The 26,844-nt window shown below is 42.2% G+C and overlaps 1 protein-coding gene across 1 annotated transcript in view; it reads left to right on the forward strand.

Moving 5' to 3' along the window:
• The first annotated feature begins 638 nt into the window (after positions 1 to 638).
• CFH (complement factor H) overlaps positions 639 to 26,844 on the forward strand; it is a 93,161-nt gene continuing 66,955 nt past the window's right edge. Inside the window, exons 1-11 of the mRNA XM_036277535.1 lie at positions 639 to 1,065; positions 10,600 to 10,785; positions 11,129 to 11,234; positions 11,810 to 11,886; positions 13,332 to 13,523; positions 15,867 to 16,037; positions 19,702 to 19,875; positions 21,571 to 21,765; positions 22,170 to 22,346; positions 24,134 to 24,316; positions 25,925 to 26,101. Of these exons, the coding sequence (XP_036133428.1) occupies positions 1,008 to 1,065; positions 10,600 to 10,785; positions 11,129 to 11,234; positions 11,810 to 11,886; positions 13,332 to 13,523; positions 15,867 to 16,037; positions 19,702 to 19,875; positions 21,571 to 21,765; positions 22,170 to 22,346; positions 24,134 to 24,316; positions 25,925 to 26,101 (1,696 nt within the window). The 5' untranslated portion in view covers positions 639 to 1,007. The remainder of the gene's footprint in view (positions 1,066 to 10,599; positions 10,786 to 11,128; positions 11,235 to 11,809; positions 11,887 to 13,331; positions 13,524 to 15,866; positions 16,038 to 19,701; positions 19,876 to 21,570; positions 21,766 to 22,169; positions 22,347 to 24,133; positions 24,317 to 25,924; positions 26,102 to 26,844) is intronic.

Consider the following 26,844-nt stretch of genomic DNA (forward strand, 5'->3'; position numbering starts at 1 on the left):
TAGTGGAATAGTATACAGCTATGAAAATTAATAATCTGTAACTACACACAACAGTGTGGTTGAATGACCTAAGCATAACTTGTAGAGAATGTATCTAAACACAAAAGAATCAGTAACATTACTTGAATTATATGAAGCACAAAAACTGGCCAAGCGATTCTATGTTCTTTGCAATCAGGCGAGAGGTACCCACTGTATGGTGTGGCAGGGGCAAGGGTTTGACCCAAAGGGAGGACTGGGAATTCCTGGGAGAATGTGCATACAGTTTCTTGAACTTGGTGCTGGTTACATGGCTGTCTTCACCTTATACTATTCAGCAAACCATTTGCTTATATTCTCTTTATGCATATGGTCTCAATACAAAATTTTAAAACATCAGCATTTCCATTCCTTGCTTTCTGAATCATTAAACTCATTGATGCCTCATGACGCTTTAGAAGACTAAGTTCTTCTAAACTTAGCAGCAGGAGCAGGTTCTCCAAATCAGCCAGCACTGCGTTCTTGGCAAAGCTCACCCAGGTCATCCGGGCCGTGACTGCGAAAGCATTGCTTAACCTCAGGTCTCAGAAAGGATTATAAGCGCTCCCATTATTTCAGCGTCTGAGGTTTCTGCACAATGGACCCGAGTGGGATTTGAGTAATGAGAGGGTTTCTGAAGCCAGAGGGCATCACCCATTCCTGCTTTGCACATTCCCAGAACCCAAACAGCGTCCAGCAGAGAACTTGCCCGGGTTTATAAAAACAAAGCCGGAGCAGGTCACATCGTCCCCACCCCCTGGGAGCCCATGAGAGTCCTCCGGTGCGGCTGGGCCTGGGGTTGATCTGTTCTACTTTGCCAGCATTTCTGAGGGGTGGAGCATTTGGCCATCTCTCTGTTTCCAGAACTGTTTCAACTTCCTCCTGGAGCAACCACTTCCCTGCACTAATCACAACTTTTCACAGAGGAGAACACCAGACAGTGTGAGAATTGTCAGCTGGTAAATGTCCCCCCCGAAAGATCCAAAAAAATGAAATTTCCAGCAAAGATTCTGTGGCTTATGTTATGGACTGTTTGCGTAGCACAAGGTAAGAATATAAATAAAAGATTGTTTTTTCTATAACTATATTATCAAACATTTGCTAATATGCTTTTTGCCATGGTAATAAAATTTTGATCTAGAAAATGTGATTTTTATTACAGCCCTGTGTTTGAATGGCTTTTGACACTGTGGAGCTTAAAGCATATATGTAGCTTATTTGGATGACATTCTGGTTATTTATTATAATTTTATTTAATGTAAATTTTCAGAAAACATTTTTTAAAACTGTTTTGGAAAATTGTAATGTGCATAGTCACTTCTATTGTAATTGTCATAAAATATAATTTTATTTTTTGCTTAGAGTTTTTACTAAAATGCTTTGTGTCAAAGTATTAAGCAGTATGTGAACATATAGCACCAAAATGTAAATTAATCAGTAAATGTTTTTAAATCATATAATGATGGGATTTATTTCAGATATAGATATTAACTTTTCCCAAGTAAATATTTATTTATCATTTAGAATTGGTGCTGCCATGCCCTTAGAAGTCTTGGAGATTACCATTGCTTATATCATTAGCATGAAAACATTATATAAATTTGAAGAAAAAAAAAGTAAATATGTAATCTCTGTGATGCCCAGTTGTTCAGTGGGGTTTTTTTCCCCTCTGGGGGTAGATAAGATGGATCCTAGAAGTGCAGTCTGTATGTGTAGTGATTATGAATGTAAGAGCTTTGTTTTGTTTATTCTGATATCAGTAGGACAATTTCTGGATTCATCATTAAATTTCACTATTTCTTGATAAATTAATAAGTTTCTCCTTGGAGGAAATTTACTTTCCTAGTTCCTGACAGGTAATTACGTGATAGGTACTTGACTGACATTTTTAAACCGAATGAATTCCATAGCACTCATAAATTCTCAAAACTTTTCACTAAGTAAGCAAATGTTGAGTGAAATGCTTACTCATGTCAGCCTCTAATTAGAAATAGTAGCAAATAACCCTGACCCTCTGTCCCTGGAGGCTTTTGATCTAGAAAATGAAGGTAGAATTTTTTTTATTTATTTATAACTTTTAGTAATTTATTTAAGTTTATTCCACTGTGTTTAATACTTTTTGAAAAATAGAGCCTTTTTTAGTTAGACATTCTAGTGTACTATTGTGTAATTTTTAGCTTGTATACCTTATGTCCAGACATTTTTAAAACTAGCCATCCAACCGTTTTCCCACACATATCAATACTACAATTAGTGTTTAAAGTAAAATATTATTCATTGTCTCTTTCCAATAGGAATACTTTTAGGATCTCATCATTTCCATGTTGTTTGTTGAGGTTTTATTCGGACATCACTTGTCATATAAAGATTTGGTTTATTTCCAGCTTATGTTTAAAAGAATCATGCCAAATTTAATTAAACTTTTCAAATGAGTACAAAGTGACATTTGAAATAGTAGGATTAGCTGCTACAAAACATTAGTGATAAAAATGAAATGGAAGAAATTTAAATTCTTTGCTGAGGTCATTGATTACAGATGACTTGTTTAACTTCTGTTTCATATGTCATCCTTGTCACATCAGCTTCTCCCAGTGACTTGAGCACTATATATATTATCGTGAGAATGATTATACAAGTGTGGCTACTTGCTAACAGAGAAAGTACCACTTTAATGTTTAAAACAACACTCAGTGTAGCCCCATGATTTTCACAGATAATGCACAAACCAGTAGAGGAAAATGACATGAATTTTTAGTGGCTATAAAACGACTGTTTTATTCCTTGCTTGCCAAATTGTCCTGAAATTAAATTAGTTTGCTGTGAATACATTGAGAACTTTTCGGCAACAATACTGGGGGGAGGTGGAAATGGATGGCGAGCGGGGTAAGAACCAGACTCAGTGATTAGAAGATGAGGCACTTCCAGGTTAGCTAGATCCGATGGGTGAAGTGGTCCAGGGCATCCCCTGAGATGGGGTGAGGTCAAAGCAAGCCTTAGTTATTTTAAGTGTAAGCATATCCTGGAAATACATGTGCCCCTCTTTTGCTTGAATAAAATATTAAACCAGAACTGAATTGTTTAGATAGTGCTAAAATTATTCCTAGCGAGAAGGAAGTTCCCAAATACAAGTTGAAGCCCAGATTAGTAAAGATTCATTATTGGCCCTTGCTTGCCAGGGCCAAAGTCCAAGTTGATTCATTTTTTATTTGCTCAAACCCTGATTGTTTTACAGCTTTTACCACTTTTCCTTCTTTTCATCTCTGCCTCCTCCTCCTCACCCCACATACCCTCCCCCACCTGCCCGGACTGTGACATTCTGCCAACAAGTCATCTTGTGTTCTCCCAACTCATGTTCACTTTACCCATTTTTTAACAACTGAAACCAGTCTGAGAACATAGTGCATAAAAAGAACATGATGTAATGGGGGGGGGGGGGGGATGTGACATTTCAGCTTAAAATGATAAGGAAGCACTATAAAAATGTCTCAGAGAATGTAATGGAACAACAACAACAACAAAAAAAAAACACAAAAATAATCAAAGAAAAGGAGAATAAAAGGCTTGACAGAACACTTTTATTTGTTTTGACATTTTAACAGAGAGCCAAGTTTCTCATAACTTTGCTGACAAGAAATACAATAGAAAAGAGATTATAAAAATCTTCCTTCAAAGGTTCCCAAAAGCCTGGTCCTCACTGGGCTAACTCCTACTCAACCTGCAAAACCCACCCAAGATGCTATCACCACCATGACGTATCTCTTATTTTGAAAAGCAAGTTGGAAAAGGAGGAACATCTATAATATTTTCAGCCACAAAGAAACTTTTAAAAAAAGAAAAGTTGGATTATATCATATGCATGCATATATAATTAATATGCATATATACCAATGGATATTCAATATGAAATATCTATTTTTGCTATTTTCATTTTGCCCATTTTTTTCTAAATTGATTCTTGGTTTGGTTTTATAATATCTTTCAATTTTTACTAAGTTTAGAATTATGCTATTTAAAAAGTAGGATCTGCTATTTTTTTTCCAAAAACTTTTAGAAAAATAGACTAATTCAACTTTAGTCTACCAAAGCAATCTGGTACAAATGTGATTGATTTTCTCAAATGTATAATTTTATTATAATTTATTTGATTTTGTTAAGAATACTTTTCAAACAATAGTTTATAGACATATTAACATTAAAAATATGTAATTAGCTCTGTGTTTGTATGTCAACAATACGGGTATTCCCTTGAAATTTGAAAGTGGAAAAATTAGATGAATACTGATGATTAAAATATCAAGTGCATTTGTTTTTAACTTCGACTAAAATTTTATAACCATGTCCCTCAAATTGAAGTAAAATGAATTCTATTCTAGTCCAATAGCCAAATCCATTCGTATTCCATATTTATAGACTGAAGAACTTTAAATTGGAAAATCAGATCAAGTGAATAAAAAGTTCACCTCAATAGTGTTTTGCAAAAGAAAGAAAAATTAATTGGTCTTTAACAGACTATGTAAACACATAAGATGAAGTATCCATTGTTTAAATCCAAATAAGTAATCAGATGTAAGAAAGTTTTGTTTACTCATTAACTTAAAACTTGAGAAATGGGACAACTTTCCAAAAAAATAATAATAAAAGCTTTAAGATTAATCCTACCTTAAGAAATGTTTCCGTGTTTAAAAAAATATTTTTTTTTCTTTATTGATTTTAGAGAGAGGAAAGGAGAGAGAGAGAGAGAAACATTGATGAGCGAGAACATTGATTGGCAACTTCCTATATGCTCCCCCTAGGGATTGGGCTCACAACCTGGGCATGTGCCCTGACCTGGAATCGAACTGGTGACCTCTTGGTGCATGAGTCGATGCTCAACCAATGAGCCACATCAGCTGGGCTAAAAAATATCGTTAAGCTACTATATAATAAGCCCTCCCTCCAAAAACTGTACATTTGATTCAAGTAACTGTGGTTGATGTACATACGGGGCCAATATTTTGACGACTTGGTTTAAAATAACTCTTTATCTAATTGAAAGTGCTTGAGAATGAGCTTGAACAGTTAGCTACTTGTCAGTTCAGGCAAATAAAAGTCACATTGTAACATAGACTTAATTATTGTTATGACACAGTTTGGCGAATCATTACTTTAAATATTTTGTGATGACTTGAGTTGAAAATACTCGATATATTAAAGATTAGAACAAAAGTAGACAGGAAGTACATTTGAAGTTAGGAGATCTGGATATTCATGACATTCCCTCCGCTGTGAAAAACATCACAGAGATGGTCCTTCTTCTCAGAGAGCTCCCATGTTGATGGGAGGGTAGATGACATTCTGTAAACAGAAAAAGAATTATGAATTATGATGTGACAGACAAGAGTCATCAGAGCTAAGACTCTGGGGATGCTTGTGGGAAACCAGGAAACCAAGAAGGGGTGATATATCTTTTTCTTACAGAGGCGAGAGATACCATTTAAAGTCCCTAAAAGAAGCACTGGGTTTTCAGTATTATTTGAAGTAGAAAGGGGTGATCAACTTGGTAATAATAGGTTTACTATACACAGAGTAAATGTTGTGAAAAGCTGGTAGGAAGATTATGTGAAATATATATCTTTGTCTTTTGCATGCATATGGCTGTGGAAACCACTTAACTGAATTTGAGAAACCAAACACTGCAGGTATAAATGTATTATGTGGAAACAGAACATTAACCATAAGGAAAACTCATAGACTCTGGCCAACAAATGGGCTCAATTTTTCGTGGTTGTATCAGTGCATTAGTAAAAATAATTTAAACCACATAAATTAACCGAGAAAAAATTGTGTTCTTTTTCCCTTGCATTAGCTTTATAACAGAATAGGAACTAAGTTTATCAAAATGTTACTATGTTAGTGGAAAATAGTTCTTTCTCTTCTCACAATATTGGCATCTACATTTTAAATATAACTCATTTATTTTTATGATCTAAACGACATGAAGTGGTTCTGAACATCAGAAGTGACAAACACACTTATTAGCCTGTAATTAAACAGAAAAATTTTTGTCTGAAAACAAACATGAACATTAAATTGTAAAAAAAAAAAAATCAGAACAAAGACTCACTTGGGAGTTTGTGTGGTTTCATGACAGAGTATTACCACCATCTGGTGGCAAAAACGTATATTGACTTAACTTGTGAAAATCAGAAGTTCCCTAACCTACATGTGCCAAAAACTTAGGAAAATTTCAGAGGAAAATTACTGCCTCTGGAATCCCACACAAATAGCATTTATTACATAAACAACAGAGTTTCCCATGGCACTTTCTGTTCTGTGAAATGTTGTGAGACATTTTATTAATGAATATGTTCTATAATGAGATCCGTCTCAGCCAATTCTTGTTTTCCCTTGCCTTTAAAAAGAAATTCTAGACTAGAATGTTAAACCATTACCATAAAACCAAGTAAAGAAAGGAGTTTCGCGATGAAAACTAACAGTAATTATCTATGGTGATAACTATGCATCTTTATATATTTATTTCTTTCATCTTTTTTTCATCACCATGTAACCCCTCTATTCCCTCTTCCACCTCCACCCTCCCTCCTGCCCCCCACAATTACCACGCTGTTGTCCACGTCCTTGAGTTTTTTCTTTTTCTTTTTTATGAATGCATCTTTAAATTTGCCATTTTTAAAAGTAATGTTGGGGGTTTACTAATGTATATAACAATTGTATCTAAATGAAGCAGTTGTCAGTATTAAAAATATTAACAATAATAACGGTAGACAGGAGCTTCATTGTTAATTTTCTGTGTTCTCTCTATATGCCATTTAGTTAACGAGTTTTTGCAAAATAAGAATCATGTTGATACGCAAACTGCTACTTTAATATCTTTTTGCAAAACGTAATACATGAGTGAGTATAACATTAATGAATGGTATTACGGATCATTATAACCGCCCATGTCAACAACCAGAACCTTCGCGGCATCCTACGGAATCCCCGTGGGTTTCTTGAGATGGGCACCCTGCCTTCCTTCTGGAGGAAAGCACTGTCCCAGCACCTACGGTGACGGCCTCTTTGCCACTGCGTGTCCGCCGTGCAGCTCCGCACCCATCCCCACTGGGCGCGCGCTCTGGGCCCGCCGAGGTGAAGCCACCGTGACCTCGGCTGTGCTGTGCCTGCTCGGTTCCTGTGACCACGGCTGCGCTGTGTCTGCTCGGTTCCCGTGACCGCGGCTGCACTGTGCCTGCTCGTTCCCGTGACCGCGGCTGCGCTGTGTCTGCTCGGTTCCCGTGACCGCGGCTGCACTGTGCCTGCTCGGTTCCCGTGACCGCGGCTGCACTGTGCCTGCTCGTTCCCGTACCCGCGGCTGCGCTGTGTCTGCTCGGTTCCCGTAACCGCGCTGCGCTGTGCCTGCTCGTTCCCGTACCCGCGCTGCGCTGTGCCTGCTCAGTTCCCGTAACCGCGGCGGCACTGTGTCTGCTCGGTTCCCGTGACTGCGGCTGCACTGTGTCTGCTCGGTTCCTATAACGCTGTGCCTGCTCAGTTCCCGTAACCGCGCTGCGCTGTGCCTGCTCGGTTCCCGTGACTGCGGCTGCGCTGTGTCTGCTCAGTTCCCGTGACCGCGCTGCGCTGTGCCTGCTCGGTTCCCGTGACTGCAGCTGCGCTGTGTCTGCTCGGTTCCTATAACGCTGTGCCTGCTCGGTTCCCGTGACTGCAGCTGCGCTGTGTCTGCTCGGTTCCTATAACGCTGTGCCTGCTCGGTTCCCGTGACTGCGGCTGCGCTGTGTCTGCTCAGTTCCCGTAACCGCGCTGCGCTGTGCCTGCTCGGTTCCCGTGACTGCAGCTGCGCTGTGTCTGCTCGGATCCTGTAACGCTGTGTCTGCTCGGTTCCCGGGACCGTGGCTGCGCTGTGCCTGCTCGGTTCCTGCGCGGTTCCGTCTTCCTTTCACGTCACTTTGTAGCCCTGGAGTTACCCCGACGTGCGCCGTCCTAACACGTTTACACTTCAGCGGTGGGCGAGCAGGGGTGTTCTCTGCATTTTTTACTGTTAAGGACATGCTATGGCTGTCAGGTTACATAACTGCAATCCTGCTCGCCCGAGCCCGAGGTGCCTGCGCGTGAGGACGCCTGCTCTTGAGGTGCCTTCCCGTGAGGCGCCTGCGCGTGAGGAGTCTTCGCGTGAGGTGCCTGCGCGTGAGGAGTCTTCGCGTGAGGTGCCTGCGCGTGAGGTGCCTTCCCGTGAGGCGCCTGCGCGTGAGAAGTCTTCGCGTGAGGCGCCTGCGCGTGAGGAGTCTTCGCGTGAGGCGCCTGCGCGTGAGAAGTCTTCGCGTGAGGAGTCTTCGCGTGAGGTGCCTGCGCGTGAGGTGCCTTCCCGTGAGGCGCCTGCACGTGAGGAGTCTTCCCGTGAGGCGCCTGCACGTGAGGAGTCTTCCCATGGAGTCTTCCCGTGAGGCGCCTGCGCGTGAGGAGTCTTCCCGTGAGGCGCCTGCGCGTGAGGAGTCTTCCCATGGAGTCTTCCCGTGAGGCGCCTGCGCGTGAGGAGTCTTCCGGTGAGGCGCCTGCGCGTGAGGAGTCTTCCCATGGAGTCTTCCCGTGAGGCGCCTGCGCGTGAGGAGTCTTCCCGTGAGGCGCCTGCGCGTGAGGAGTCTTCCCGTGAGGCGCCTGCGCGTGAGGAGTCTTCCCGTGAGGCGCCTGCACGTGAGGAGTCTTCCCATGGAGTCTTCCCGTGAGGCGCCTGCGCGTGAGGAGTCTTCCGGTGAGGCGCCTGCGCGTGAGGAGTCTTCCCGTGAGGCGCCTGCACGTGAGGAGTCTTCCCATGGAGTCTTCCCGTGAGGCGCCTGCGCGTGAGGAGTCTTCCCGTGAGGCGCCTGCGCGTGAGGAGTCTTCCCGTGAGGCGCCTGCGCGTGAGGAGTCTTCCCGTGAGGCGCCTGCACGTGAGGAGTCTTCCCATGGAGTCTTCTGGTGAGGCGCCTGCGCGTGAGGAGTCTTCCCATGGAGTCTTCCGGTGAGGCGCCTGCGCGTGAGGAGTCTTCCCGTGAGGCGCCTGCACGTGAGGAGTCTTCCCATGGAGTCTTCCAGTGAGGCGCCTGCGCGTGAGGAGTCTTCCCGTGAGGCGCCTGCGCGTGAGGAGTCTTCCCGTGAGGCGCCTGCACGTGAGGAGTCTTCCCATGGAGTCTTCCGGTGAGGCGCCTGCGCGTGAGGAGTCTTCCCGTGAGGCGCCTGCACGTGAGGAGTCTTCCCATGGAGTCTTCCCGTGAGGCGCCTGCGCGTGAGGAGTCTTCCCGTGAGGTGCCTGCGCGTGAGGAGTCTTCCCGTGAGGCGCCTGCGCGTGAGGAGTCGTCCCATGGAGTCTTCCCGTGAGGCGCCTGCGCGTGAGGAGTCTTCCCATGGAGTCTTCACGTGAGGTGCCTGCGCAGTGAGGAGCCTTCCCGTGAGGCGCCTGTTCCCGGCGCCTGGGGCTCCAGGTCCTCCCCAGCGGCGGATTCCGGGACCCCGCGCATCTGCCGCCGTCCTGTTGTGTCGGCCGCGGTCGGCGTGGTTTCCTGTGCGTTCCCGTCCGAGCGATTTCCCGCCAACCTGCGGGTCGCCCCGACCGGGGACCTTCCTCCTCTTTCCCAGGGCCTCGCGGGCTGCTGCGCGGTCCCGTCCCCTCCGGCCAGAAGCTCGCGGGGACCCCGGGGTCTGCCCCTCCGGCGCCTCCTGGTCCCTCGTCCGTTTCCTTGAGCCTGGTCCCCAGGAGCCGTCTGTTTCCGGTATTTTCACGGGTTTGCCAAGTCGCGGGCCGAGTACCCCGCCCCCTTCGGAGCCGTCCAGGGGCGCCCCTCCTGGGCCCCGCCGCCCGCGCTCCTCTCTCGTGTCTCCGTGTCGGCTCTTTGCCTGTCTCAAGACGGCCGTCCTGTCCCGCCCTCTTCTGTCCTTGAACCCGCCTGCGCCCTTTCGTGCCATCTCCCTGGCCTCTGTGTGGAGAGAGCGTCTCTTTCATTCGTCGTTTCCATTGGCCCGCTGCCCCCAAGGGCAGCCCCCGCCTCTTTCATTCGTCGTTTCCATTGGCCTGCTGCCCCCAAGGGCAGCCCCCGCCTCTTTCATTCGTCGTTTCCATTGGCCTGCTGCCCCCGGGCAGCCCTCGCGTCTCTTTCATTCGTCGTTTCCATTGGCCCCCTGCCCCCAAGGACAGCCCCCGCGTCTCTTTCATTCGTCGTTTCCATTGGCCCCCTGCCCCCAAGGACAGCCCCCACGTCTCTTTCATTCGTCGTTTCCATTGGCTCGGCCCCCGCGTCTCTTTCATTCGTCGTTTCCATTGGCTCGCTGCCCTCCCCCCCCAAGGACTTCTTCGCAGCTTAGATTAGTGGCCGGGAGATGAGTTCATGGCTGCAGTGGAAACAACAGCCTCAAGTGCAGCCGTTTCTCCGGAAAGTGATGCTTACGAGTGTATGCGGGGTCGTCGCTGTGAGCCACAAGCGATGTTGTGTGGGTAGTGAGACATCCGGTGGCTGGACCTGAACCACACGGGGTTATTTGAAAGCAAAAGGAACCCGAACGAGACGGTACATTTCGGCAGTTCCTTCAAAGCCCTTGTTCTGTTCTTACTGTTTGCAGATTGTACCGTGCCTCCCCCACGAAGACAGACCGAGATTCTGATAGGCTCCTGGTCTGAGCAAAACTACCAGGAGGGCACGAAGGCCACCTACAAGTGCCGCCCTGGCTACCGGACGTACGGCCTGATCACCAGGGTGTGCAAGGAAGGCGAATGGGTGGCCCTTAACCCGTCAAAAACATGCCAAAGTACGTAATTCACGCATTTGTGAAATTTACAGAAGCGTGGGGAAATACTGAACGTTTAATACTGTGGCAATACTGGCGGGATTATATCCCTGTCACATTTAAAGACGGAAAGTGTATTCCTAAAGCGGGGTTGGGGGGGGGGGGGGGGACATCGTCCAGATTCCCAAAGCCAAGCATAGAGGTAAGTTCAGTTCTAAAAGAATGACGTGGCCATTGTTCACTTTTCCACATCTTCAATTCTGTCCTAATATAATATCGAGTATCCCTGTCCCCGAAGTCTTGTAAAATGTTCCCCTGCGACATCCTGGTACTATGCTTCATCGTAGCCTTTTCTTCCTTTCAGAAAAGCCCTGTGGCCACCCTGGAGATACTTCCTTTGGTTCATTCGAACTCGTCGTAGGAAATGCATTTGAATACGGTGCCAAGGTAGTTTACACATGCGATGACGGGTAAGCAGTCACTACAAAACCAGGTTTGAGCCCTGGCTGGTTTGGCTCAGTGGTTGGAGCGTCAGCCTGAGGAACAGAGAATCCCGGGTTCGGTTCCCACTAGGGGCAGGTACCAAAAAAACAAAACAAACAAACAAACAAAAAATCACAGGTTTGTGATTGAGGTGATTGATAATTGATGTGGTCAATAGCAACTGTCCTAATTTATATTTTTAAGATTACCACATTTTTCTATGAGTCTTTTTATAGGTACCACACACATAACTCCCAGAATTGCAAATTAAATGATAGAAATGGCTATGTCTGGATACCATGGTATCTCCTCAACGCTGAAAAATTACAATAAATTATAATTACCCTGTTAGAGAGTAGTCACAGGAGGGTGGGAAGAGAGAATACGAATACATAAGGGTTCACCCCAACAGGTCCTTGCTACATTCCATTGAGTGCAGAGAGGAAAATGCATAGAATTTTACTTTTCCTTCAAGTGGAGTTTGGACATTCAGCATAGTATCAAGTTTAAAATGGTATATAAACACACATCAGCTCACTAGCCTGTTATTTTTGGTTTCCAGGTACCAAATGATAGGTGACATTGATTTCCGTGAATGTGAAGTAGATGGATGGACCAATGACGTTCCTCTATGTGACGGTAGATAAAATACTAAAAACACCTGAGATTTTTTTCTAAATGTCTTACATTAAAACATCCTTAAAAATCTATAATTAAATATTTCTTACTCAAATATTTCTTACTACAGCTAGCCTTTTTACTGCTGCATAATTTTGTGTTTCAATAACCAAATAAGTCTACAACCTCCTCTGATCTGACATTTACCCTATCAGAGTTTAGGAAATGTAAAACTTGTTTATCTTTCCTTTTAGATTCTAATCTCTAGAAAGAACACAAGGATCACTATTTAAATGATCAGAAGTTCAGCTTTATGAATGACAAGGCACTGGTCCCATAACCACTCCAAAGGATGTCTGGTTTCAGCCGCAGTGCAGAAAGTGACTTAGACCTCTCTCCCCTTTTGCCTGACCAGGGGAGATTTCCTGTGGTCTTAGTCTCACTGAAAAGAGTGGGCTCTTCCCTTTCTTACTGACCTATAACACAGAAAGTGACAGTGGGGAAATGCAAATCCTGTTTCCCAAATTTGAGCTCGTAATCCCAGTCTGGTCATCATGGACATGAAAGAGATCAGTCTGATTAGGGTTTCCCCATTCCACTGTGATGAGGAAGGAGAGAGGGAGAGAGAGAGAAGCAGAAAGAGAGGGAAGGGGGCAGGGAGGAAAAGAGAAAAGGAAGGAGAAAGAGGAGGAAGAAGGAGAGCAGAAATGCCATAACGCACACAAAAACAAGAGAATGGAAGACCTTTTCTCTCCGGGAATGAGAGGAAGGAGACCCATGTTCTAGGAAACATCTACATTGGAAGCACCTGGAGTGTTTGTTAAGAACTGAAGTTCGGGGTTACGAAGACCTACTGAATGGTTATCTGTGGGGTGATGGGCAGGGAGATAGTTATAGACTTTCCATTTTAGGAAGCATCTTGGGTCACTACGTAAAGTGAAGTCTGAACACCACAACTTAAAGGATATTGGAAAATATTACATAACATCTAAAGAAGCACTCAGATTATATTGAACGGTAATGTGGAGGAGGAAAGACATTTTAAAATCACTTCCCTGTTGAAATAAGTATAATCAAAAATTTTGCTGTTATATCTTTGGGAAGACAGTGTTATATGATTGTGGGACTTAAGTGGAAATTTCATATTTAGTTATCCCAAGGTTGATATTTCTCAGTTACTTAAGAAACACTTGTTTGTTCCTACAAAAACATAAACTGTCATTCAGAGTAGTAGTTTTCTCTGTCCACTTCCATAGAAAAATATCAGAGACAAACTCAATATTGTCTTTTTGTTTGGCAAATTTATCTCCAGCAAACAGGTGTATTGAATGCTTCTTTGCGGGGGGGGGGGGGGGGGCATGCTTAAGTCATTTCCCCCAATCTTACCTTGCTGGTTTTTGTAGTCGTATATGTATGTATACATATTTTTCATGATAAAGTTTTCAAATTCTATATTTCTTTTTCAGTTGTTAAGTGTTTACCAGTAACAGAGCCACAGAATGGGAAAATTATCAGTGGTGCATTCGAACAGAACCAGGAATACACTTTTGGACAAGTGATCGCATTTGAGTGTGATTCAGGCTTCAAGCTCAATGGACCAAAAGAAATACATTGCTCATCGAATGGCATTTGGAGCGGAGAAAAGCCAGTTTGTGTGGGTAAGATACCCCTACTGTTCATTGGATTTGGGGGATGATTTTGGTTTTCCTCATGAAAATATGCATTGCAAAACACTGTGCCTCCGAAATAATCTAAGTGATACTGATACTAAGTAACATTTATTGAGCATTTACTATTTCCCAGTAATTCATCTAAATTCTTTATGTGTGTCATCTCATCGCATGTTCAAAATGACTTCAATCATTCCTGTACCATTTCACCTTGGTTTGTTTATTGTTGTTTTTAATTCCTCACCCGAGGATATTTTTCTATTTCTCATTAGATAGAGTGGGAAAGAGAGAGACAGAGAGAAACATTGATGTGATAGAGCCACATCGACTGGTTGCCTCCAGTGGGATCAAACCCGCGACTCACTGGTCCATGGGCCGACGCTCTAACCACTGCGCCAAACTGGCCAGGGCTCACGTAGGTTTTATAATTAAGGAAACTGTGGTGCCAAGAAGTGAAATCCCAGGTCCATGGGTATGTGGCACAAAGAGGAGAGTGAATATCCAAACCTCAGTGAGCTGCCACCAAAGCCCATGCTCTCGGCCCTGATTAAACTGTAGTTGGCTCTAAGGCTTAAAATAGAGCAGTGACTTTTCTGCTGCAGACCCGAGTGTTGCCCTACACGACAGACTTTCTTTTTGTTCTGTTTGTTTAAAGCCAAAGAATTGTTATTTATTTCCCATGATGTATAAAGATGGCATTGTTTTTTAGTAACACGTCTAGGAAGCGAATGGTTTGTATTTGCTCTATGTTTATTATCAATATTGCTGAACTAAATTGAATTCGTTAAATACATTTTTGTTTTTAGAAAACAGATCTTTAGTAACCTGTAAGTGAAGAATTCTTTAAAGTACAGTGTAACAGTTGTAGTCAATAATGTTTTAATAACTCTGGTTGGTGCCGGGTAGGTACTGGACTTACCAGGGTGATCACTTCGTAAATTAGATAAGTGTCTAATCACTGTGTGATATACCTGAAACTAATATGGCAATGAAAAGATCTTTTCAACTTAAAAAGAATTCTTTGGTTATAAACCACTAACTTGTGTATCATGACCAATACAATGATTTTGGCTTTCATAATGAAACACTTTAGTTGATTTATTTAAAGTGACATACTTTTGTTTGACCAACACTTTTCTGGCAGGGATTTCTGCCATATTTATTTTTAACATTACCTACAATCTCCAAATTATATATACTTTCTTCGTCTAGTTCTACAAGGAGATGCACAGAAAAACATTCCTCTTCTTAAAAGCTTTTTCTAACAAAACTAATTCTTCAAGGCAGTAATGACAAGTATTTATATTCAGTGTGGCAAACACTGTATACTCTAGAGGTTTACGGACGGGGTTTACTAGTTACAACTAAATTTCTGTGGCCATTGAAAGCTTCCTGGGGTGACTAACGTCTAAGGTATGTCCTAAGCGGAGAATGAGACTTCTGTGGATGAAGTGAAGGGAAAACCAGCCCAGGCAAAGGAAGCCCATGCAGAAGTTGTACACATGCCCCTGTCCCCATTATCCTCAGGCCCCCGATGCAGGATGTAAATAGGGAAGGTCAGTGATGGACTGAAGATGGGCCGGTAGAAGGTTCTGAGATGCTGAGGAATTCTACACCATGCTGAAGACTTTGGCTTTTATTCAGGCTGAATTGGGAATCAATGAAGGATTTTAAGTGGAGCTGTGAATTGACAAGAAAAAAAGATCATTAAGTTACAAACAAAAAAGAGCTTGGAAAGGTGGTAGAAGAGGATCTGGGAATTTCATTCTTGGGGCTCTAATCCCAAGGGGAAAGGTTTGAAAGGAGATGGTTTCAAAAATGATGGCGAGTGTTTTTTTGATAGAAAACTTAGATGGATGTAAAACCACACAAGTAGAAGGTCCATCAGTTATTGGAGCTGTAATGACAATGAGATAATTAATTTTTTGGCAAAGTCAATAGTGATAATTACTGTATTATGTGTAACTAGAACATATGTAATTCTGCAGCTTACTCAGGGAAAATGCCTATCACAATAAGCTTATAGATGTATTCAGTTTTATATATACAGTTGATGAATGTTACTGCTACTATCTTTTCAAAAGGACCAGCTTATCCTCCAACCAAATAGAATTAGAAACATAATTGTAGTCAGAATTCGACTTCTTTCAAAAATGATTGTTAAGAAAGAGCAACAGACAAATTCATCAAGAATTCAAGTCAGGACAGAACTGCTGCTGGGTTGCCTGCTTCACTCAGTGGAAACAGAATTTATGTCTTTGTATAACTGGGTTTCAGACACAGTCCTTTAATCTGTAACAAACGTTTTGGAATTTAATCCCTTATATTTAGGAATTTCCTGCGAAGTACCAAAAATTGCAAATGGAGAAGCTATATCTACTAAGAACTCTTATAAGGAAAATGAAAGACTTCAATACAGATGCCGCGAGGGTTATACTTACAGTGACAGGGCAGAGGCTGTTTGCACCCGGGATGGTTGGGCTCCGTCCCCGTCATGCATAGGTAACGTCGTATTTCTCTTCTCTGTCGTTCACTGTATATTCTGCGCATTGTTTAAATGGACTTCACGCCCTGTGCCTCAGAAATTACGTCACAAATACTCCTTGTCTTGCCACAATGGAAAGATCTACTTGCCCATAGTGAAGAACTCATTTTCCCCAAACCTATAAGGAATTAGAAACTAAATAATAAAAGAAATTTTGAAATAAAATAATGTAGGATAAAAAAAACTTAACTTATCTCCTGTGTATGATTTGTGTCAGGGTTTTATTTGAGTGTAATGTATCAAAACTTCAGTCTCCGTGTCCAAGTCATACACAGGAATGATGAAAAATACCAAGACCTGCTAAACAAACACCACCTTGGATCCCTATACGAACTGGATTTTCTACTGAGTCACAACATAGAGTGCTAGTAATGAATTATCGTTCTTATTTAAAATCTCAATGGTTGTCCCTAATGGTACAAAAAATGTGGCCTCACACATTTGGACAATCTGAGATGTTCTTATTTTGGATAAAGGCACCTGCCCTGGAAATGTTTTATCAGCACCATTTATTTTAATGGAGATTATGAAAGTAGGGAATTGAAAGTTGTCAAGGAATTTATGCCCCCTGCTTGAAAACAACCACCAGCGTTCTTCCACTATATTAATTGGACAAAATTCTCCCGATATTATTTGGTTGATTTCTCAGTGAAACTTGTTTTTATATATATCTCGTAGCTTTTGACTTCAAACATCGGTGTTAAGTTTAGCTACCACCAATGAAAACTGGACTGCAATGGGAATTTGAAAATATGATAAATGTGGCAGACTGAAGTGAGAGAACAAATTAATATAATTAAGGTTCATTTGAAGTTAGTGTCAATTAACATCCAACACTGGAGATATATTTTTCTTAAAACTTGTGTTTAGGAGGTCACATATATTTTCTATTATTTTTAATATAATCATTGCTAATATATGTAAGTATATTCATTATCACCTTAGCAGCAGAAACGTTATCAAAGCTTACTCTGGCAGAATGAAGTGTGAATTTAAAACCAATTGAGAAATTACCACAGTGGCTCTAGGAACTAAAGGTACACTGTAGAAGAGTGGTATGGAGAAGAAGAGATACATAACCAAGAATTACAACTTTAGAGAATGTGGTGTCTGACTGAATATTGGAGTGATGGGAGGAAGAAAATTGGGGTACATTTGCAGACTTGGCTTCTGTCATGGGGTCCTTGGTCAGGAATTAAAATATTGAAAGAGAGATGATAATTTAAGTTTGACATATAAGAAGTTTGATATGCACATGGACCTGTCCAGTATGGAGCTGAAGTCGGATATATGGATTGGAATCTCCCACAAGAAGTTGTTAACATAACAGTAGTAGCTTTTTTAATCATAAAAAGTGTCTTGAATCACACAGAGACTGTGAAGAGAAAACCAACAAAGTCAAGGATAAATACTCACGTTGAGTCAGAGCTATATATCCACACATCCATCGGATCTTCAGGGAGGGTGTTTGTGGGATGGTGGTAAGAACGAATAGGATGGTCCAGAGCGGAATCATTGAAGAAATAAGAAATGGAAACTGCACACGGTTAGGAGTAAGCTTGGTGTGTGAGGACCAGAGAGAAGCTATTGTGTTGGTAGCACAGTGAGCAGGGTGGAAAGTGGTAGGAGATGAATTATGAGTAGGCAGGGCCTAAAATGTAGTGGAATAAACAAATTAACACACTGTTGTTCATGCCGAGATAAGGAGCGGTAGGAGAAAATAGGAAAGCATTGGAGAACTTCAAGAAGTCAGTGAACAACTGTGTCGAACATTGCAGAGGGTTTTTATCTATTCCGTTCAACAAACAATTGAGGAGCCCATAGTCTACACCAGCCACCACAACATGTGGAATATAGAGAGTTTGGGGCTTTGGAAACGGGAGGACTCTGCTGACTTTGGCCAGAGTGGCACCATCACAAGGGAGATGACAGAAGCCAGAGAGCCATAGGTTTAAAAATAGATGTGAGGTTGGAAAGTGGAGAGAGCAATTATAAAATGGCATTTTAAGGATCTTGGTAGTGAAGCAGAAAAGAAAGATAGTACGTTTAGCTAAACTTGGACAAAGGGTTGAGAGAAGGAGGTTAATATTGGAGAAGCATGTGCCTCCATTAAAGAGAGTTTAGTTGACAAAATAAGACAGATGGAGGGGATGAACAATGGTTTGTGACCCAAGGGAACATGAACAGGTTGAGAAGTTTGCTTGAATATAAAATAATATCTTATCGTCAAAGTCTGAAAAAAAAGGTTCAAGTTCAGAAAAGGTACAGCTAACCTAAAAGAGAAGTTAGAGAGATCTGGAAAACCTATAGCTGGTTGTCTCAATTGTTTTCTGAGAAAGTAAAGACTTATTATCTATCAGTGAAGTGCAATTATGTTAGGTGACTTGAGTAAAATAAGACTATTGGTCACTTACTCTGAGAGAGAGAATAGGAAGTAAATGAGGGTCATATTTAGGCAATGCTGAATGTCCACCACAGGTTCTGAGTCCAGAAGACAACACAACACGACACCAGTATAAATGGTTATATAACATTTCCACAATAGTTAAAAAGCATGGTATGAATTATCTCAGTCTTGGTCATCTTAACACAATGTATATTTCTATCAATTCATCATGTTCCACCATTTAATACATGCAATTATATCCATCAGTTCTTCCTGAACAAAGTTGGAAAAACAAATTAGTTAATTGAATTGAAAAAAAGGTATTGTATTTTATTATAAAAGTAGTATTGCAAGTTGATTCGTTGTAAAATATAACAAAGCTGATAAAAAAATTATTTTGAAGACTGAGAGAAGGAGCTTTATAAATTAGAATAGACCAGGTTCAGGGTATAGAACGCAGATCAAATCCAGCCTGCCCCCCCTTTGGAAACAAGTTTTATGGAAACACAACCAGTTCCATTTGTTTATTAATATTTGTTGCTACTTTTTTCACACAAAGGTAGAGCTCAGTGGTGGCAATAGAGACTTTTTATCTGGTCCTTTGTCTAAAAGCTTTTCTGAACCCTGGACAAGCTTATCCCATTACATTGAGAAAAATATGTTCCAGAATATCATTAGCCTCATGAACTCAATTGAATTTCCTCTCCGCACCCACTTCCAGTGTAGGTCATATGGGACTCTGCTCTTTCTGTTAGTTGTAAGAATCAGAACACAGAGACATGGCCTTTCTGGGTCTTTGTGTAATCACTACTCCAGTGGGAAAGAAAGATAAAAATTCACGCAACGGCTGTTAGAACTTCCTTCCTACAAAGAAACATACAACTGCCCCCCGCACTGCATTGCCGCATTCAGGGCAAGGAGGAGAGGGAGGACGGCACTAGCCCAGGCCGTGCGGGAAGAGGAAGCGCAGTTGCAGAGGTGGACGCTGAGCTCATGGCCACACAGGGAGCACGAGGAGGGAGGAGGTGGCCTTGGGGAAAGGGATTCGGAGGGAGGGCACAGCACTCCAGGCGGGGTGTGAGGGGGGCCGGGGGTGGGCGGACAGCCGCTGTGCTCATCTCTGTGCCATTTTGCTGGATGGCGAGTCAAAATATGACACCGCTTTATTCTCCTGTACGTGACTGTTTTCATGGGCAGTGATTTGTCCATGATCCACGTGTCCTTGTTCTTTTCAGAAGTTACATGTGATCCTCCAAGATTTGCAAACAGTCACTACACTCCTGACAGGACCAGGTACAGACTGGGACATGTAATCACATACGACTGTAAAAGTGGCTTCTATCCCCCACCCCGAGGAAATACTGCAAAATGCACTCCTATAGGCTGGGATCCTCCTCCAAGATGTAGCTGTAAGTTGCCGGCATATCTTGACCTGCTTCTTAATTCTGAAATTACTTCTCTTAAATGTAATGGGAACCTAATCAGTCCAAATCTTTGCCTCAATGAGAATGTAAAGCCGAAAGGATTTAATCCTTTTTCATTGATTTTGTTGTATTTTTTAGAGAGAGAGGAAGGGAGAGAGAGAAACAGAGATGTGAGAGAGGAACATCAATCGGCTGCCTCCTAAAGCAGAGAGAATCTAGAGGCATCTTTACTTTTAAAGGAGCCAGTTCGACTTAATATCATAGGCATATCTTTGTCAATAAAATGAATTTTAGCTGTCTAATGTTAAGTATGTGTATATGTGTGTATGAATACATATTTCTCTCACTAATTTTCAAATGTGAATTAAAACATTGTGTAAGCCTGGCAGGTGTGGCTCAGTGGCTGAGCGTCGACCCCTGCACCAAGAGGTCAGCACTTCGATTCATGGTCAGGGCACATGCCCAGGTTGTGGGTCCAACCCAGTAGGGGGGCATGCAGGATCAGCCAGTCGATATTTTCTCTCATTGAGGATTCTCTCTCTCCGTCTCCTTTCCTCTCTCTCTAAAACTCAATAAAGAAAAAGAAAAAAACATTGAGTAAGAACTGTACCACTTAACCCCTACTACATCAGGTGTGACCTCTGCGTCACCATTTCCCCCAACATACGGCCTTCAGTCCACAGCTCTGGGTCTCAGGGGTTGCAGGTCGGGATGTGGGAGCAGCTGGGCGGCCGGCTCTGGTCACTCCCGCTGCTGCCCTGGAAGCTGCCCAGGCTGCAGGCAGAGGCTGGGCCGGGCTGCAGGATGTGCTTCCCAGGGGGGGCCCCGAGTTCTAGCAGAGCCTCAGTGACCAGCCACCCGGGCATCTTCATGGTAGCTCGCTTCCCCAGAGCTGGGGACCTCGGAGACCTGGAGGACGCGTCCATGGTGCTCACGACCTGGACACACACTGTCACCTCGGCTGGACGTGCCCTTCAGAGGAGACTCCCTGAGTCAGCCCTCACTCCAGGGGAGGGGAATTGGGTTCCCTGTAGGAGGCAGGCCTGTGGGAGACATTGTTGGTTTTCTAGAACCATCACATGTCACGAGATGCCACTCAGTTCCACAAGGGATTTAATTTCTGGAGGTGTTGCTTTTGCCCTTTTCAGGAGGATTCTGTAGCTACAGTCACATGCATTTCTTCATGTGTCATTGTCAAGGGCTCCACACTGAAGCTACATCTTCCATGAATGAAAAATGGAATGATAGAAATAATAGGTCAGTGTCCTCAGTGTTAATTCAAGGCCAAGCCCAAATGAATGTTGAAAGTATGATCCCCTTAAAGAGGACACTTGAAACAGTTTCATACCACATGAAATAGACCATAGTGTGCATAACAATTACCAGGGACATGATTGTTTATTGATTGGTTGATTAAGATAAATTTGACATAAGCATTATATTTGTTTCTGGTTCACAATATAATGATTCAGTATCACAATACATTGTGAAATGATCAGAAAACTATTATTTACATCACCTGAAGATTATAATTTTTCTTGTCCAAGAAACCCTAATGAAATGAGTATTATTATGTTAATAAAAGAATGTAATTCTCGGATGAAACCATTTATCTCTCGTTTGATCTCTGTTCAAGTAAAACATTACTTATGTTGTTTGTTTCTTTCTTTCCATTGCAAGTTAAGCCCTGTGAATATCCCGAAATTAAACATGGACGGCTGTATAGGGAAGATAGCTATAGATCATACTTTCCAGCACGTGTAGGACAATGGTTTTACTATTCCTGTGATTACAACTTCGTGCCTCCTTCAAAAGAAACCTGGGGTCGCATTACTTGCACAACACGAGGATGGTCACCGGAAGTGCCCTGCCTCCGTGAGTCCCCTCTTCACCCCGTGTATGGAGATATTTCAGAGTGGACAGAGCGACACACAGTGAGGACTCTTGAGCCTGGGTGACAAGAGCAGGTGGAGGGATGACTTCTATGAGCAGAGACCAACATAGGACTCTTCTCTCCCAAAGGTTCTTCCTAAAACCATGAGAGATGAAAATAGACTCTACGAGAATACCTATGTCATTTATAAATAGTTTAATTGTGAAAACTAAGATAACATTTCATAGTGATTTTTAAAAGGACATGTGATAGCACCTACAGACTTTCTTAATTTGCATGTTATGTTTGGATCCTTCTGCATTCTAATTTAACTCTTATAAAGATAATTTTAATGTATTATTTTAACGAAATTTATGATTTTTCATTATTATTTTGTCATTCTTAGGAAAGTGTGTTTTCAACTATTTGGAACATGGAGATTATCCATATTATCCACAAACTCACCTCCAGGGCGCATCTGTCCTGGTGAACTGCCACCGTGGCTTCAGTCTCCAAGACCAGCAGACTACCATGACCTGCACAGAGGGTGGCTGGTCCCCTCCGCCCAGATGCATGCGTGTCGGTAAGAAAAGTGCCCTGAGATCCGTCTGTGGGATTTTCCAGGACACACCTGTGATAACTGTGGCAAAAGGTGCTACCTGCTCTTGTTTTGCTAGTAGACCTATGTGACTAGTTTTTCACCTGTGAATGAGTGGAAACGCCAAGTTTTTGACATAGAGTTAGCCAATTAAAGAAGCCTGTTGGTACACATGAAATTAAAAAACAACACACCAACACACCACAATGAGGAATTCTGTAATAACAGGGTGTGGTGTCCAAATGGCAGATCAGACCTTCTGTGGTCTTCCCCACAAAGGACACCGAGTATGACACTCACCGCTGGGTGGGAGCATCTTTGTGGGGGTCCAGGAATCTAACAGAGAAGTTCACACACCATTGGAGCAGAAAGATCCAAGATGGGATGTATTGAAGAGGCCAGATCAACATTTCCAGCTCCCTGAGTTACCCCTCCCCTACCGTGTGCCTCTTGGGGATTTGGGCTTGGACCTCGAGTCTTACAGGTCTTGTCTTTTGTTTTGGAAGGTGAAGGTCATTAGTGTCAACTCGAACCACTCAAGTTTCTTTTTATAAGCCTGGCGTGGGGAGCCTTCACACAGAATAGTTTACTCAGAATATGAACGAATGAATACGGCCTCTTCTGGTCTCTCTACTAAATGATTTGTGTTTAAAGACGTCTTTCCAATGGGACTGAACAAACATGAATATTTTTCTAGGGCTGTGTGCCCTGGGAATCTGACATTTCTTGTTTCCTGGTAGTTCTTCCTCTGGGAGTGATTCTCTGCGCATTCCTGTGGGGTCGCCCTGCACTGTGCTGGGACATATTCCGCCATAGCATCGAGGGACGCTGTGCAGATCTGCAGGGCTCTCCTATCCCACAGTTCTCTCCACTCCGCTCATTCGATTCAAGTTTCGTGATGTCACCTCTTTGGGAGCACTGATCTTGTTTCTTCTGTTCACCATGACTGACCTGTGGTGCTGGGGTGTCTCCCTGTGCTGTACCCTGGAAAATCCCTCCTCCCAGTGAAGCCGACAGGAGACTAGAGCTCACGTCGCTTTCCTGGGTCTCTGGGCGCTGCGGGCAGGCGTGAGGTGTCCATGTGCCTCACGAGGCTGCTGCCCTAGATTTGCTTCAGTTTCCTCGTCAGTATGGCTGGCACCCTCATTATTCTTTCCTTCTGTTTCTCCATTTTTATAATGTTTGTCATGAACTACTTTTCAACTCTATACGTTTTCTCCAGAGTTTGCTTTCTATTGGGCCACGGCTCATATTTTTAATATTTCCAATTGGTAACTGAAAAATGGGAATACATACGCGTGAAGTGCACAGCTCTCTGTTCTGTTATTTGCACAGGTTGAGAAAGGAGCACCAGCTCAGCCGAGGGAGCACATGCGTAGCTCACAGTTCCCACTGTTTCTCACGTGCTGAGAACACTTAAGCTCCAGCTCTTAGCAATACTGCACACAGGTCGGTCCTGGGCAAGGAGCCCTGGGGGAGCGCTCTGCATGCTGGGAGATGCCAGTGTCACCAGACAAACAGGTTCTGATGCTCCTTAGAGGGCATTCTGAGTATTTTAATCCTGCTTAGGTGCAAGCATAGTTTTTGTTGATTCAATATTTTCAGAAACTCATAGCTTAATTTCTCTGACACTATTCAACGGATAATTCACTTTTTTTTTTTAACATGTTTTCATCTACAAATTATTTTTTTTGCTGTAATATTGTTTGAGTTCTTATTAAAATGTTTAGTGACCACGTGCTTTTGTTCTCCTTATGCTCTTATCCATTTAGAAATGTGTTCAAAATCAGATGTAAAAATTGAGAATGGATTCATTTCTGAATCTCAACTTTCATTTCTCTTACACAAACAAACACAATATAAGTGCAAAGACGGTTACAGAACAGAAGCGGGTCAAACATCAGGATTTATAACCTGTCTCCGCAGCGGATGGTCAGAGCAACCCAAATGCATTAGTAAGTCGTTCTTGATGAATTAGTTCATTATATTAATGACTGTTAAACCAAAGTTACCTTGAACTGAATTCTTTTTCTTGGCGTGACAGAAGGTAACGTAGTTCTCTTTGAAAAGATGAATGAAAAGTTTTTGAGAAAACATGCAAATTATGCCTTTTAAAATGAATTACTGTTAGTGTAGATATAAGTCCATCTTTAGTTCAAGGTGTTTCCACCAGAAAACACCCTGTGATTGGCAGAGGGGGGAGGGAGCTTTTCCTGTGTTTTGATGACGGCTCCTCTGCTATTAGCTGAGAACTTCGCCTGTTGTCCCTGTTTTTAGGGGATCAGACTTTTATGTCAGCGTGTTTGACCCTAGACATAAAAGTTAAATTTTTAAGTGAAAATATAGAATCCTAGCACATAATTTTGGTATAATCTCACCTGTGTCATTTATGTGTTTGAGACTGTAAGGTAGGTCCTTTCTGAAAAATCATTCCCTTTGGGACACCCACTGAAACATGCAGTTAGTGGACACGGCCAAAGAGTATACAGACCGGATTCTACTGTGTTGAAAATTTCTCTGCTCTACTACCTGGATGTTTAGGATACTGTTTTTAAAAAGTGTTTTCTTATTTCATTCATCCCAATGCCACGCAGTGATATTTTTATTTACTTTAAGTAAAGTGCATATTTAAATGTCCGTTTCTATTATTTTCATGTTATAATTTCTGTTCTTAACTATGGGAGCTAGTTCAAAGTAAATGATAACGGTTGCTTCCACCGCAAACTTATCTTAGAGTAATTTGTGACCAATTATTCACTACAGCACTCGTATTTGGAAAGAAAGAAATATATCTGTTATTATTTTTACTATTATAGGTTTCCTTTATCTTTTTAAAGTTTCAAACTAGCTGGCTACATAATATGTTACAAAATTTCAGGTAAACTATTTAAACCTTTATTAACATCACTCCAGTATAGTGTTAGTGAAAATTGAGACTACATTTTAACATTTTACTTTCTTATACTAATTATATACCTAGAACTATTTCTACATTCTGTCTTGACAAGTATTAAAGAATATCCAAACATTAAGAAATATTTAAAAAGACTAAATTAGTATCTTAGCTTTAAAAATTTGTATGTTTAAAGTAAGGTTTTCTAGAATGCATAAAAATGTACGCTCATTTTTGGAAACTAATTTTTTTGTTGAACCAATTCCTTTCCTCTGGCATGCTTGTCCCAGCGACTAATAAGTTTGCCTCTGCATTCACAAAATACTTAACAGCTCTGCTAAAAAAAGGGCAATTCATCTGTTATGGCTTCTTTTATTGCTAGCATGGAATAAATATCTCATTATAATTGATTTGAGAAAAATATTCTTTAAAACAATTTTTAGATTATTTAAATTCTAGGAAAACTGCTGTGTAGAAATATATGTTTATTTGATGAGTAACAATTTTAGGACAATGATTTATCACTGGTATTGTTAGATTATTTTATGTGATACAATTTCTTAGCATATACTAAGTGATAAAGCTTTTTTCCCTTGCGATGCAACTGAACGCAATTTAATGTCCGTGACCTAATATGGAAACTGAAATTTTCAATTCTATCATGCACTAGAATCTTGTGCTATGCCAGTATTTATGAATGCCAGAGCCAAAAGTGGTGGCCCGTGGTTCAAGGTCAATGACAGGTTGACCTATGAATGCCAGGATGGATATAAAAATCAAGAAGGACAAACCACAGGCTTCATAGTGTGTGGTGACAGTGGTTGGTCTGGTACCCCCTCCTGTCAGGGTAAGTACTCTTTTTCAGGATTATCAGAATGAACAGAATTTGCTTATAGTGTTTTATTTTTAACCCATTGAAATAGTGGAGAATTATTTTTCACGAACAGTGTTTAAAACTAAGGTGTCTCCTTCTGATTTCATGTAAATATGGAGGAGAAGGTGTTTTAAGCCAAAGATAAAAATCTATTGAACCTAGTGGTCCACATACACCATAATTTGTGAATAAAGTGTAATTGTCTTATTTTTCTGAATGCAAGCTCTTATATTATGTAAAACTGGGCACTGCTGACCACACTGTGATTGTTAACAACCTCCTCAGCGGTCCCCCGAGTCTGTGCTTCCACTGCCCAGCTGCAGTGTGGGTTTCTGCAGGTGCCCAGAAGACCTCTTTATTTGCCGATTCTGAATAGTTCTGTGGATAGTCACATGAATCTCCTTTATATTTGTGGATTCGTGGTCTGAGTTCCCAGGTTGGAAATGGAACTTCAGTCTGAGGGCAAGGGAGTGGGTGCGGAGCAGTCCCACTCAAGGTGACAGTGTGTGGAAAGCTTTGAAGAGAGAACACTGTTTGGGAGACGTCAGGCGTTGTACTGAGGAATGGGAGCATTGTCGCTGGGGTTGGGCTAGAGGGAGGCTGAGGAGATGCAGAGCAGAGCACAGGTTTGGGAAACATTTTGGTGGCAGCAAACACAGGTAACGTTACTGAATGGTGGGTGTCCGACAGGAATAATCAAGCACTCCGATGTTTAT

This window comes from Molossus molossus, unplaced genomic scaffold (assembly GCF_014108415.1).
Source record: "Molossus molossus isolate mMolMol1 unplaced genomic scaffold, mMolMol1.p scaffold_m16_p_23, whole genome shotgun sequence".
Lineage (NCBI taxonomy): Eukaryota > Metazoa > Chordata > Mammalia > Chiroptera > Molossidae > Molossus > Molossus molossus.